This window comes from Lactuca virosa, chromosome 5 (genome assembly GCF_052849685.1).
Source record: "Lactuca virosa cultivar CGN04683 chromosome 5, Lactuca_virosa_CGN04683_v6, whole genome shotgun sequence".
NCBI lineage: Eukaryota > Viridiplantae > Streptophyta > Magnoliopsida > Asterales > Asteraceae > Lactuca > Lactuca virosa.
This window is the reverse complement of record NC_136430.1, coordinates 110144602-110159633: the sequence shown is the minus strand read 5'-3', so window position 1 is coordinate 110159633 and position 15032 is coordinate 110144602. Positions and strand designations below refer to the sequence as shown.

The window sequence follows — 15032 nt, the reverse complement described above, 5'->3', positions numbered from 1 at the left end:
GTTTTCTTTCTGAAATTTATATATGATTTGTATGCGTGTCTTCTCAAAAGATTGATATTTTTATAGTAAATTTTTCACTAAATATTTATTAAACATAATATAAGTTATAAAAATTTTGAGTGTTAAATCATAATTAAGAAAAACTTTGAGTTGCATTAATTAGAAAATAGAGTTTCAAATCAATGTGGTTTGAAAAAGAAAAAAAAATAGGTTTCAAATGAATGTGTTAGAGGAAAAATGAATCTATTATTCTATTATAATTCTATTATAAGATATATAGATAATGATTCAAAACTTGTTTTTAGTCGCTTAGGATTCTTTTCCGGTCATCGAAGAAGAGAAGATTAATATATAAAGGCTTTTTGTGCTATTATCCTTGTGCTCTTTACACCTTTCGCCAATCCAGAAATCAGAACACCCAACTCCCATGGAACCCGAACAGCAACTCAGCAAAAAAGCGGCTAAAAAGGAGGCTGCCAAGGCAGAAAAGCTCCGTCGCCGTCAGGAAGCAGCCGCCGCTGCCCCCGCCGCATCTGGCGTTGCTGGCGTGTCCATCGACCCTCCTGACCCTCTCGCCGCGAACTATGGGGACATTCCTATGGAAGATCTTCAGTCGAAGGCTATTTCCGGACGTGTGTGGACCACCGTTAGCGCTCTTACCGAAGAACTCAAAGACCGTACTGTGCTAATAAGGGGGCGTGTTCAGACGATTCGCGCTTTAGGGAAGAATATGACGTTTTTTACTGTAAGAGAGAAGGGATATACAGTGCAATGTGTGTTGGTGGCTCCTGGCATCGTTAGCTCTCAGATGGTTAAGTATGCAATGACGATTACCAAAGAATCGTTTGTTGACATTGAAGGAGTGGTAAAAGTTCCCCCACAAGCCATCAAAGAAACCTCTCAACAGGTGAAATACTCAAGTGTGTTTGTTTTTTTCCTAATACTTTTCTCTAACTTTTGAACAACAGCAATAACCATTCGTAGTTATTTGATAGGTTGAAGTTCAAGTTAGGAAGATTTATTGTGTAAATAGGGCTGCTGCTATTCTTCCTATAAATGTTGAAGATGCTTCCAGAAGTGAAGCCCAAATTGAGAAGTCTTTGGAGGTAATTTATGAAGAATGCAAACTTAATCTGCAAAATTTGTAACTCTTTTGTAGATTTTGTATATTTTGTATATGATACTACATCAGCCACTAATGAAATTATATTCTCATTTGTACACTAATATGGTTACTTCAATTATGCAGACTGGAGAAAAATTTGTTCGTGTTAATCAGGATACCCGATTGAACTACAGAATTTTGGACTTGCGAACTCCAGCAAATCAAGCAATTTATCGCCTTGAGTGCCAAGTGTCAAATGTACGACTTAATAGAATAAGATGTGTGTTTTTGTGTGTGTGTGTGTGTGTGTTTAACACTGATTTTGAAATGATTTTGTGCAGTTGTTTAGGCAGTATCTGCTAGATGAAGATTTTATAGAGATCTACACTCCAAAGTTAACTGCAGGCACTAGTGAAGGTGGTGCAGCTGTTTTTAAATTGGATTACAAGAAACAGCCAGCATGTCTTGCACAGTCACCCCAGCTTCACAAACAGATGGCGATTTGTGGTGATCTTGGTCGTGTTTTTATTGTGGGTCCCGTTTTTAGAGCTGAAGACTCCTATACCCATAGACATTTGTGTGAATTCACAGGTCTTGATATTGAAATGGAGATTAAAGAACATTATTCTGAGGTATGATTTATAAACAATGTATATCAGAAACAAATTTTGGTTATGTCAAAGTATATGTAAAGTTATAATTTTGAAAATTTAATGGGTTTTTATAGGTGATGGATGTTGTCGACCGCCTTTTTGTCAACATGTTTGACAAATTGAATGAAAGATGCAAGAAAGAGCTGGAAGCTATTGGGAAGCAATACCCCTTCACTCCTTTGAAAGTAATTCAAATCCTCTCTTCTTTCATTTGTGTAATGTTCTCCTTTTTTTAGAACACCAAATTACAATGTATATATAGATAGTGGTATATAAAAGTAATAAATTTAGAAGTTGTTCAATTTCATCATGGAAAATTACAAAAAAAAATTTATATATTTTGGGCAGTGTTACGGCTTAACTATCAATACTTTAGTTTTTCAATCAAGCCATAAAAATTTGGATAATATTTTTCAAATTAACCATTTTGACCTTTTTATATCAAGTTTCACCAATGATTTTCCAATTTCACTATTTTGACATCAAGTAAAAACGGTTAAAGTGGAAAAAGGTTTGAAACTTTAATGGTTTGATTGGAAAAAATGAAGTATTAGTGGTTAAACACTAATTTTTCCCAAATGATAATGGTTATTCTGTAATTTGCTGTTTTGTATATTGAATTTCATAATAATAATAATATGTTAATTTCTTGATGTTGTGTTTGTTATTAAATGTGCAGTACATGCGTGAAACCTTGCGGCTTACATTTGAAGAAGGAATTCAAATGCTGAAGGTTAGTAAAAAATATAACACTTTTTACTAATTTAGTTATTTTTTTTTTCTTAAATTTTAAAATATGATTCAACAGGATGCTGGCATTGAGGTGGATCCACTTGGGGATCTTAACACAGAATCAGAAAGAATATTAGGAAAACTAGTTTTGGAAAAGTATGTTTAATTTCTCAAACTATTGACCTGCCCTATACTTTTTTTCTTCCAATTTTACCCCTAAAGAAATTTTTTTCTTCTCTTATAATTATAGGTATGGAACAGAATTCTATATACTACACCGTTACCCACTTGCATCGACCTTTTTATACAATGCCTTGTCCTGACAACGCGTTGTATAGCAACTCATTTGATGTTTTCATTAGAGGTAATGTCGAAAGTAGCCCTAAAAACCTTCGAGCTTTTAGGGGTAAATATGTAAATTTGATAATGAAGTTCCATATGTTGTTTTTTCCATCCAGGGGAGGAAATAATTTCTGGAGCTCAACGTGTGCACATCCCTGAGCTTCTAGAGGCACGTGCAACAGCATGTGGCATAGATGTCAAAACCATATCATCGTACATCGATTCTTTTAGGTATATGTAGTCTATTCTTAATAAGTCCTGACTTTTTACAAAATTACCCTCGTTATATGTTGATAATTATATGTTGTGGCATTTGTTGAAGGTATGGTGCGCCACCACATGGTGGGATTGGAGTTGGATTGGAACGTGTTGTGATGCTCTTCTGTGGCCTTGACAACATACGCAAAGTCTCACTTTTTCCACGGGACCCTCGAAGGCTAGAACCGTAATTTTGCTTTCTTTTGGAACATGGGCTTTTGCCATTTTTGGTATATGAAACAAAAGAAGTTAACTGAATTTGTAATGGTGGAGCTGGAACCTGCTGTTTTTGGTTGTAAATAAATTGGAACTCTAATTGGAATCTCTCAGAAAAACTTAGTATGTATGTAGTTGAACTTACTAAAAGTTAGTAGTTTTGTATGGGTCGGGTATGCTAACAAAAATATTAAGGGAAAATAAGTTAAAAAGGTAATAATGTTTCAAAAACATACAAAAAACACCATTATTCTTTTTTTAGTGAAAAAAATATCATTTTACCGGGTATTATAGGTTAGCCGGTTAAAAGATTTATGGGAATAATTGTGCCCTTACCCTTTGTTATTTCCCCCAAAATCAAAGGTTCTTTCTTTCTCCTTCGTTTGTTCATCCTTTCCACAGAATCACAATGGATTCCAACTTCACAATCGAAGTAAATCATACAGGTTCTTTTGTTCCCAAACCGATTGTGTATTTCAATCCAGTAAAAATGGTTGTTAGCAATGTCGATTTCAGAAGCATGAGTTTCATGGAGTTCATCTCGTATGTGAAGAACTTGGTCAATGATGGAAGAATCAATGTGTACTATTGTCTTCCACAACGTTCACTGAGAGATGGGTTAAGAGTCTTGGAAGATGAAAATGATTATGTTCGTTTCCTTGATGCTGGATATGAGAATGGGGGTATGATCAATTTGTACATTGATCACAGTCAGTATCCAGTTATGGAGTGGATTGAAGAAGAGATAGCTGAAGATGGATCGATAGATGGTAATACAGATGATGATGATGATGTAGACTCTAAGCTTTCAGATGATGATTTCGTGGAGCATGAGCCTGATGATGAAGTGATAAGGGTGAGCATAATCAATTGTGCTCCTGCTCTTGGAAATGTTCGAATTTGACTTAGAATAATTTGATGAACTTGAAGATGTCATAGGAGCCGAAGGAGACGAAGAAGGGGGATGAAGATGGAACCCTAATTTGATGGATGAAGGTTATTAAAGCACGTTCAATAGTTGACATGAGGTAACCGGTTACCTCAGGTCATTCTAAAGGGTTATTTGTATTTTGTTGGTATTTTTTGTACAAAATTTTCATTTTAATGATATTTTTTTCACTAAAAAAAGAATAATGGTGTTTTTTGTACGTTTTTGAAACATTATTACCTTTTTAACTCATTTTCCCAAATATTAAATGCTATAATGTCTTCTAAGCTTCTCAAAAAGAGATATTAAGGTTGTGTTTGGCGAGCCACAACTTATAAACTAGTTCTTTTTTTAGTTTTTTTTTTTTTTTTTTTTTGTAAGTTGTTATGTTTAGCAAGCCAAAAAATAGTTTATAATATGTTTTTTAAAAAAACCAATTAGACTAGTTTTTTAGGAAATTTTTTATTTTTTTTCAAATATGCATCTTAATTAATTAACGAAACACAATTTTTTAAATGTTTTTTTATGTCATTTTATATATTTCAGCTAACTTTTTAGTTAGGTTTACCAAATGTTATTTTTTATTAGTTAGCTTTTTAGCTGAAAGTTAGCTGAAGTTTTTCAGCTAGTATGTCAAACATAGTCTAAAACTTTTTTTTGACATGAAATGAATTTACCAAATTAACATTTGTTTAAAATAAGCCAATTGGTAGAGGCATAACCTCTTAGTTTGCGAGGATGAGGAGGCTAATGATCCATCCTTGGTGCAAACTTAATCATTTTCTACCCACATTCTCTACTTCTTCAATACAAGTATCCAATGAACATTTAAATATTTTTGTTTCTCTCCCATTCTAATAACCAATATATCATAGACAAATCATATTTCATATCATAGACAAATAATGTTTCATAAGGTATTGCAGCATTCAACAACAAAAAAAATGTAAATAAGCAACAAAAAACAAATATTCATCAACAAAAAACAACATTTCATAAAAAGAAAAATAAAAAACAGCATTTTAACAAAAAAAAACATTTCAGCAACAAAAATTTGCATTTCAACAACAAAAAACAATATTTCTGCAACAAATTTCTAATTACCAACCAAGAAAATTCTAATTTCTTATTTCTTAACTCATTAATGGCATGAATAATCTAGCATGGCTATAAACAAACAATAATGTTGCACTCAAATCTGATTTCAGATTTCTTATCAGAGCTTTAAACAAACATCAAACATCCCATAACATAATCTGATTTTTAGCGTAAACAAACACTTAACAAGAAATTTAAGCAAGAAAGGCTATTTTCAAGAATATTTTCGGATTTCCAACAATACCCAACAACAAATTTAAGTAACAAGAAGCATTTTCAGCAAAATTAAACAACATATTTGAGTAAATTAAAGAGTTTTCCAGCAAGAATAGGCATCAACTTCATGTTACAACAGAGAAAAATGAAATAGTCGAGGATTGAAGAGGACCTGTTTCGTTTTCAGCGAAGAAGACCGGTGGTGGAGGGAGGCAGGGAGCAGTCGAGGGTTGGAGGTGCTGAAGAGAAAAAAAAAACATTGGAGGTGGTGAAGAGGAGCAAGCGTGATTTTTTTTAGGTTAAGCACTTGTGAAGACCTTAGAAGAATATAGTCAATGTCTATGTGGTGAAGACCTCGCGCATACGTTTTTAGATCTGTGCACTTCGGAAAAAACAAATACTCTGCAATGATATATGTTTGCATGTGGTCTACCCTAAAAGTGATTGCGCATATCTGCAGCAAAAAGACAAGGGAAATTTGTAGAAAAGTACCAATATTTTGAGAAAAGTTTTAATAAAGTCATAATTTTATTTTTTTTGAATAGAAAAGTCCCGACTATTTAACTTTTTGAATAGAAAAGCCCAAGAAACCGGCTAATTTATTCACTTTAGCCCTTTTTGACCTGTTCAGCAGGTCATGAAACCAAATCGTTAACTTTTACAAAATAATGAGATTTTTCTGTAGATTTCGTCCAAATTTTTATATAATGTATAAACATATTTTTTTACGTATTTATATGTATTTTTACGTATTTACGTATATTTTAAGTTTTTATATGTATATGTTTACGTATTTTTATGTATTTTAAATGTATAAACGTATTTTTTATGTATTTATATATACTTTTAAGTATTTGACATATTTTTTATGTATTTTTATGTGTTATTTTTTTATGTAGTATGTATTTATATGTAGTTTTATGTATTTTTGAAAGTTTTTTTTATATGGATGTTTATGTATTTTAAATGTATAAATGTATTTTTTTTACGTATTTATATGTATCTTTAAGTATTTTAAATATTTTTTTATGTATTTTCAAGTTTTTTATAAAGATGTTTATGTATTTTCATGTATTTTAAATGTATAAACATATTTTTTTTATATAGATGTTTCTGCATTTTTAAAGAACACTTGGGATTTTCCAAGATTTCGTACTTTTTCAAACGTATTTCACTACATGGTGTGAAGATATTTTATAAAAAAAATAACACATAAATGAACAACAACAAAGTATGAATGGAGAAGGAGACTTCCATTTTAATAAACATATTTCAATGAATATAATGATTTGAGACACATAAAATTACATAAAAAAAATATTTAAAATACTTAAAAATACATTTATATATTTAAAATACATAAACATCCATATAATAAACTTAAAAAAATACATAAATACGTAAAAATACATATAAATACAAAATATATAAAAAAATAACACATAAAAATGCATTAAAAATATATAAAATACTTAAAAGTACATATAAATACGTAAAAAAATACGTTTATATATTTAAAATATATAAAAATACGTAAACATATACATATAAAAACTTAAAAAATACGTAAATATATAAAAATACATATAAATACGTAAAAAATACGTTTATACATTATATACAAATTTTGACGAAATCTGCAGAAAAGTCTCATTATTTTGCAAAAGTTAACGATTTGGTCCCATGACCTGCTGAACAAGTCAAAAAAGACCAAATTGAATAAATTAGCCGGTTTCTTGGGCTTTTCTATTCAAAAAGTTAAACAGTCGAGACTTTTCTGTTAAAAAAATAAAATTTATGACTTTATTAAAACTTTTTTCAGAATATTGAGACTTTTCTGCAAATTTCCCAAAAAACAAAAAGCCCCAAACACAACCAGTCAAGCTGTCGTTAAAAAAAACATTGTTTACAATAAAAGTTTGGCTCACTTGAATCAGATTCTCTCCGTTTGTAAGTAAGCAATGACATTGTTTGTGTTGTCAACTAAAATGCATCCTGGTATAGTTTGTTTGTTTGTTTTTTTAATTAATAACCTAGTTTCTTGTTCCTTCCAAACAATTGAATTTGAAGTTTATATCTCAAAGGTTAGCACGAATCCAATGCTGTAAGCACACCTACCAAGAATTCTAGGGGACTCAAGAACTCTAGAGGACTCGTGTTAAAATTGCACCAAAGTGTTCATTGATAATTGTGATTTTTTGGAGCATCAAATTTGACCTACTCTTAACTACTTCTAATTCCACATATGTCCAGACGGGACTTGAACCCTCAACCTCATGGAGGAAACCGTTGGGCTAGGAGCCATTTGGTGATGATTGTGAATTAGCGCAATGAAAAGTCGTGTAGTTCTCTTAATTAGTTTTACTACTACTCATTCTACATATCTTAAGTGCTAACCACAAAATCAGAACTATGTAGAGGCCCGATAGAATCCTTTTCCTTTGTTTATTCAATTATGTATTTTCAATCCACGATTACAAGAAAATAATATGTTTAATATGTAGGGGTTTTTTCTTTTTAAATTATAACTAGTAAAAAAAGCTTGTACTTCGCATGGAACAGTTTTTTGGGGTTTTTGATGCGTGCATTGTTTTGTTTAGTAGGTCATGTAGAAGATGGAGAGTACGTTGTTTATTGGCAACATAGTTTTATTGAGTCGATTATTGAAGAATCCAAGTTTCCTTTTATAACACCTGATTCAAGGTATTTTTCATTTTAAATCCTTAGTATTAAAATAGTTTGCAAAGTGGTCCCTAAGATGGGGGTTTAATGAAAGTTTGGGGCCAACGTGCGTATGATGGGCGTACGTGGTCAAGGGACAAAACCTAATTTTGGGGTTTGGACCCTATTTAAACCACCTTAAACCCCAATTGTTTTCTCATTCTCCAGCCTCCACTGCCCTTGTGAGCCTTATTTCGAAACCCTAACTCACCTAGAGAGATTTTTCCCTTTTTGTGTGTGTTTTAGTAGGTGTTTGGTGAACCTTGGAGGAGAAGAAGCTTGGAGAAGGAACAATGGTCAAGTTGGAGCTTATAGATCCAGAATCTGCTCTCATTTCTCAACTTCATTGAGGTATAAAAACTTCTATTTTGATAACTCAATGTGTTAGATCTAGTATAGGGCTTTGTTTTGAGCATATTATGGTCCCTTGAGTCATCCTTGTGGGTATGAGCCACTCCAGGAGCTTAGGATGTTAGATCTGAGCATTTCTGATGTTGTTAGTGCATAACATGATAATAGAATAAGAGAGAATGGCTATTTATATATATAGTCCAAACGATGTAATTCATCCAACTACATTAATACAAGTCGGCAACCAAACATACTTCACGTGACTTTTAGAAATACAAAATAGAGAAACACATCACAATCTCCATCGTGATTTAACTGAGCACATATGAAAAAAGAAACATGAATAGAACAATGACGGCAAGTAATAGTTTATATCTCCTAGTGGTTAACTTTTAAATTTTATTGTCTTTTTAAGTTAAATTATGTAATTGTTTTAATTCTTATTTTCTTTTTAAGTTTAATTATGTAATTTTTTTAAAGTATAATATATTTTTAAAGATTTTAATTTAATTTGTATAACTAATTAATTAATTTAATTTTAATTAATATACTACTTAAATTTACATCGCACTTAGGAACAATGTCGCCACCGCCATTACCCTCCAATACGTCTCCTCCACCTGCCCATTGGAACCGATCCCAATTAATACCGTCCCTCTTTCGTTCTTCTTCTGATCGTATCGGTTGTCACCGCAATCGCTTTTCATCTTCAGTCATGTTTCTCCAACCTATTGTGGCGGCCCTCTTCAAGATCATCGACTCAAGATTCATCAACACACCTATCTCTATCTATTCTTCACACGGTTCAGCAACATATTATTCAGAGCAAAGACCGGCGACGGGAGTCGCTTGATTGCTTCATCAGACTAGTTGCGACGGTGGGTGGAGATCCCTTTCGACGGTGGGTGGAGACCAATGAAAGGGATCGACGTCAGTTCTGTTTCTGGTTTGTATAACATTAATTATATATGTCTGACTAAAATAAATAAAAAATAAAAAATATTGATAATGTGAAGTTGTAATCAAGCGTGGTTGGACTTACAAACAAAAGGAGGGGCAGACATGTGAAGAATAAAAGTACAAGGAGCTTTGTGCAATTTTCTTTAAAGTCTTCTTTATAGTAGCTGGCCGTTGGACTTAAATTTCCAATTTCCCAAATAAACAAAAAATGGAGAATGAGAAGTGAGAGATGGTCAGACCTTTAAACGCATAGCATAGGGCTTGTCGTTGCCTCCCTCTCATTTTTCGAATTCCTAGCAGCAGACCGTTCGCTCTCTCCTTTCTCCATCCAACACAACACAGACAGACAATCGCACACACAATTTCTCCGCTGTTTTTGATCGCAGATCTATCCGAACTGTCTTCTTGCTTCCTCTACTTTTGTAATCAGAATCCTCGAATGCGTCAGTGAGTTTCTTGTTCCTTTTCCGTTTATAATTTTTGGTCTTTTTTGATAGATTGTTGAATCGCTATTGATTTTCGACTCATGAGTATCAAAATCCCTGACTGAATCGAAAATTTGTCAAGAAATTCGATTTTTTGTTCCAGTGACACGCTTCTTCGCCGAAAAATCTGTTTTTACCCAATTTTCGTTCTTTAGGTTTTGTTCGCATTCGGAAAGTCTGAATTTCTTGATGGAGTTTCTGCCATCGTAATTGATTTTATTTCCGTGGTGTGAAATGTGATGTTGATCTCCATTATTAGGGTTTTATACGCTTCATTTTTTTTTCAGAATCTTTTGTGTGAGTAGCTCCTCCTTCAACCCCCAAGAGTAGCAAACTGATAATGGTTTGTGGGAGATCGTATATAGAGAGTTACCAGCAAGTGTGGTTGAAGGTTTGCAAGAAGGTTCTCAGGGATGGAAAGTGATCCGACCAACACAGTTTCTTCTTCTGATGGGATTAGCCAGGGACTTCAGAAAATTCGAGATATACATGGGTATAGATATTACTTACAGTGTCAAAATACTTATTTCTTTTGTTTGTTTATCATTGTTGCCATGTAATTTAGTTGATGGAAGCCTCAATTAGACTTTGTACTTAGTAACATATGCTACTGTTTTTAGGAGGACAACTGGCCCTACAAGGCGTTCAACAAAGGGGCAATGGACTCCAGAAGAGGTATACAAAGTTATCAAGAAAGTTTTGACTAGTGGACATATTTCTATCCGTATGTATAGTTTTTTGGATTCTTAACTTGATGATGGATCATTGCTCTGTTATAGGATGATATTTTGTGTAAAGCTGTTCAGCGTTTCAAAGGCAAAAACTGGAAAAAGATAGGTATGTACTACACATCCTTTTCGTGGATCTTAAACTATCTACAATTGGCATCATTCCCCTTTAGGTTACAACTTACAAGACATTCAGACATGTTTTGCATAAAATTTGATCCTGATACTATCCTCAATTGTTGATTCATTGACAATCACAATTTTCACTTTCATCCAAGGAGTAGTACTTTGCCTTAAATCCTTAATTGTTGAAATGATTCATTCTATTAGAAAGTAAAAACTTTATTAAAGTCTAAATATATTTTTGATTCAGCTGAATGCTTCAAGGATCGAACTGATGTTCAATGCTTACATCGGTGGCAGAAAGTTTTAAATCCAGAACTTGTTAAAGGCCCTTGGTCAAAAGAGGTGAGTTATAATGTTTTATCGACATTTAGTTTCTTATTTATTGTTTTTTATAACATAATATCCATTGTATTCTTAACAAATGTCAGGAAGATGAAGAATTACTTCTACTAGTAGAGCAATATGGACCCAAAAAATGGTCAACCATTGCACAACAGTTACCTGGTCGCATTGGTAAGCAGTGTCGTGAAAGGTAAGCTTACTGTAGTTTATGTTCATGTGTGTGTGTGTGTGTGTGTTTTTGGCTATTTAAATATGTAATTAGATCATATATATTATCAATCGACTTTGTGAAAATACATCCAATATCAGCAAAAATTGCTGTAATTGAATGACATTGCTATAAATGAGTAAATTTTCAAAGAAAAACATTGTAATGAGAAGAAGTAAAAGTAGGATGATAAATAGCCAAAAAAATTTAAGGGTTTTATAATTAATATATTCAGGTGGCATAATCATCTGAATCCTGCCATAAACAAGGAGGCTTGGACTCAAGAAGAGGAGTTGATGTTGATTAAAGCTCATCAATCTTATGGAAATAAATGGGCTGAGCTCACTAAGTTCTTGCCTGGGAGGTATATATGCTTACTTTTATATTCAACAACAATATAACAATTTATATATATATATATATATATATATATATATATATATATATTCTACAGTATAAAATACTACACTTTTTTTATTGTTGCATAAATTGGTAAAACATTTGTTGTTGTTGTTAATTGGGTTTCAGGACAGATAATGCTATCAAGAATCATTGGAACAGTTCAGTTAAAAAGAAACTGGAATCCTACCTGGCATCAGGCTTGCTTACACAGTTCCAAGGTCTGCCATGTGTCACTCATACAAATCACTCAACTCCTACTTCATCAAGAACACAACAATGTAGTGGAGACAATAATAATAGCATTCACAAAGATGTTGAGGAAATCTCTGAATGCAGCCAACCCTCAACTTTAGTCAGATGTTCATCACAGTCCCATCATGACATGGCAAAAGAAATGGTGGTAGACGATGACATGGCAGACACAATCGTTCTATACACCACAGACGATCCCCAAGAAGATTTGAATCATGGGAATGAAGAAGGGCAACCTTCCTCCAATGAATTCCAAATTCAGAGTACAATCTTGAGGACGGAATCGGAATTGGAAAACCCGGATTCAGTTTTGAGAGAGGACCCGGAATTGGCAACCTCGGATTCGGTTATGAGACAGGAACCGGAATTGCGAAACCCGGATTTGATTGTGAGGGTGGAATCGGAATCAGATTTCTTGCAGTGTATAGATGTTGATCAGAACAATGTTGTTGGTTTTGATATGGATCCACACCCACCTGAAGGATCATCCGATTCCTTATTTTATCAACAACCCAACTCCGGAATCCCTGATTCCGACGCTTCGAATCCGGAATCATATTATTCTCTCTTGATGGGGACTGCATCCGATCAATTTAACGCTCTTTCTGTTGGAAACCAAGAATTCACTGGACTTATTTACAACTCCGGAATCCCTGATTCCACCGATTCTCATTTCATTAATGATCAAGATAATGTAGGGGCACAAGAAGAAGTAAATGGCACTCAAATTGATGACAACAGTGGTTTTCAAGAAAACGTTACTCAAACCCATCCATCAATTGATGAATCCGGTGTTTTACAAACAGAAATGAATCCAGGATTCCTATCTTATGAGCCACCACAGTTTCCATCATCAGATATTCCGTTTTTTAGCTGTGATTTGATACAATCTGGTGGAGAATTACATCATGAATATAGTCCACTTGGTATTCGTCAACTTATGATGACATCATCAATGAGCTGTTTCAGTCCATGTAGATTATGGGACTCCCCTTCACGTGATGACACTCCTGAGGTGGTGTTGAAAAATGCTGCAAAGACTTTTACGTGTACACCATCGATTATGAAAAAGAGACATCGGGAATTGTTGTCACCTTTATCTGAAAAAAGATGTGGGAAAAAGGTGGAATGTGTCTCGATTGTTAACATGGCTAAAGATAAAGAAAATTTGAATCCAGATGATGAATTAGCAGCTCAAAAAGAGGGGAACAAAAACACAACAGCAAAAGTGAGTTTAGAAATATCATGACTTATTATTATTATATGTGGTTGTTTACTCAAAAACATGTTTTTGAGTTGTTGTTAGGTTGAAGATCTAAGTGGAGGAGGAGTTGTTGTTGAACAGAATTTAGATGATTTATTATTTTCTCCTGATAAATTTGCAAACAAGTTATATACTACACCTAAGGGCCCACGTGCTGCTAGAACAACACCTGGAAGAATGAGCTCAAAGAGAAACAACAAGGGGGGAGGTGGAAGTCGGTTTGGTGCATCCTCTGTACAATTACAATCTTGCCCTTCATCATCAGCACCTCTTGAAGTTACTGTTGATGATGCTGTGGTTGAAAACTCCGGAATGTATGTATCATTTTTTTTTTTTAAAATCTATTTGATTTTAATCAGATTATTATTTGATTCATATGATTGATGATGTATATGTATTTTTGTGTATAGATTTGGGGAAACTCCATTCAGGAAAAGTTTGGAATCACCTTCTGCATGGAAGTCACCTTGGTTCTCTTTTGTGCCTGGTCCAAGAGTTGATACAGATATTACAATTGAGGTAATAACAATTTCCTTTTATTTAACAAAAAGACCAAAATACCCTCTGTTTATGTTTTGTGTGTTGTTTTGTTTGTAGGATATGGGTTACTATATGAGTCCGGGTGAAAGAAGCTATGATGCTCTTGGGTTAATGAAACAGTTAAGTGAACATACAGCTTCAGCATATGCAAATGCTCGGGAGATTTTGGGAGATGAAACTCCTGATTCCATTCTAAAGAAAAGATTCTCAGAAAAAGGCGAAAAGATTCGACAAGAATCAAATCTTCCAGTATGTTTATTTTCTTTGCTTTTTTTGCAACTATTATTATATCTGTAAAAAAAAGGTTATTCTTTCAGCAACCCCTGAGCTGGCCCACACTGTCAGTGGTTGTGGTTGTGGTTGTGGTTTGCATATTTCATTTTTTTTTTTTTGTTTTAATAATTTGAGATTTATTATATATTTTGCAGAGTGAAAGAAGGGTGTTGGATTTTAGTGAATGTGGGAGTCCAAGGAAGGGTGGTGGTGTAAGTTTGACAAGCCCATCTTCCTACCTCTTGAAAAGTTGCAGGTAGAGAGTGTGGAGTGGTGGTCAATGTGTACAACAAACATCTTAATTTTTATAAATTTTATATTTTTGATATCAAATTGCCATTTGTTGTGTTAACATATGGATGTCTCTCCCCTTCTCTACTCAACCCATATCCTATTTTGAATTAATATAAACTTAATTAAAGTCATCGTATATCTATATCTATATCTTATCTATGAATTCGGGTACTTGAGTAGTTGTGTTCTTTGTTTGGGCATATCAATAAACTTGACACAACGATTAAATGGGTTGTATGTTCGATAAATAAGTTGAAATTGGGTTGGACTTATTTAATGGGTGATTGAGATTACTTATTTGAAGTGTTTAATGATTTATTGTGGTTTCTCACCAATAATAAGTTATTTTAATTGTTTGGATATGAGAATATTAAAAGCATCTATTCACTTAAATAATAAGTTTTTGATAAGTTGTTTTCTTATTACACGTATAAACAAGCTTGTCAAATATTTAAAAATAATTTATCATCTTATTACTTTTTGTCACCAAATAAGTTAATTCAAACAAACTTGCCAAATATTTATTACTTTTTGACAC

The 15032-nt window shown here is 33.2% G+C and overlaps 1 protein-coding gene and 1 pseudogene across 2 annotated transcripts; both read left to right on the top strand.

The window, feature by feature from the left end:
- The first annotated feature begins 328 nt into the window (after positions 1–328).
- Positions 329–3425, top strand: LOC145111018 (aspartate--tRNA ligase 2, cytoplasmic-like; annotated as a pseudogene). The gene is made up of 10 exons (XR_013710155.1): positions 329–907; positions 996–1106; positions 1250–1363; positions 1447–1737; positions 1833–1943; positions 2438–2491; positions 2567–2646; positions 2741–2854; positions 2949–3063; positions 3155–3425. The product of XR_013710155.1 is annotated as an aspartate--tRNA ligase 2, cytoplasmic-like (transcript).
- Positions 3426–9782: 6357 nt separating this feature from the next.
- On the top strand, positions 9783–14552 carry LOC145111016 (transcription factor MYB3R-4-like). The gene is made up of 12 exons (XM_079047314.1): positions 9783–10027; positions 10353–10558; positions 10686–10740; positions 10845–10902; positions 11167–11261; positions 11348–11451; positions 11705–11833; positions 11998–13351; positions 13430–13701; positions 13798–13906; positions 13985–14176; positions 14356–14552. The coding sequence occupies exons 2-12, from the start codon at positions 10479–10481 to the stop codon at positions 14458–14460; spliced, it is 2553 nt and encodes an 850-aa protein (XP_078903440.1). The 5' UTR covers positions 9783–10027; positions 10353–10478; the 3' UTR covers positions 14461–14552.
- Positions 14553–15032: the final 480 nt, after the last annotated feature.

What these genes read in the sequence shown, in the direction of transcription:
- LOC145111016 (XM_079047314.1), top strand. Translation starts at nt 10,479, where the DNA reads ATGGAAAGTGATCCGACCAACACAGTTTCTTCTTCTGATGGGATTAGC. An exon ending in GGCAATGGACTCCAGAAGAG is followed by an intron (nt 10,741 to 10,844) that starts GTATACAAAGTT and finishes GCTCTGTTATAG; the next exon opens with GATGATATTTTGTGTAAAGC. An exon ending in CAAAAACTGGAAAAAGATAG is followed by an intron (nt 10,903 to 11,166) that starts GTATGTACTACA and finishes TTTTTGATTCAG; the next exon opens with CTGAATGCTTCAAGGATCGA.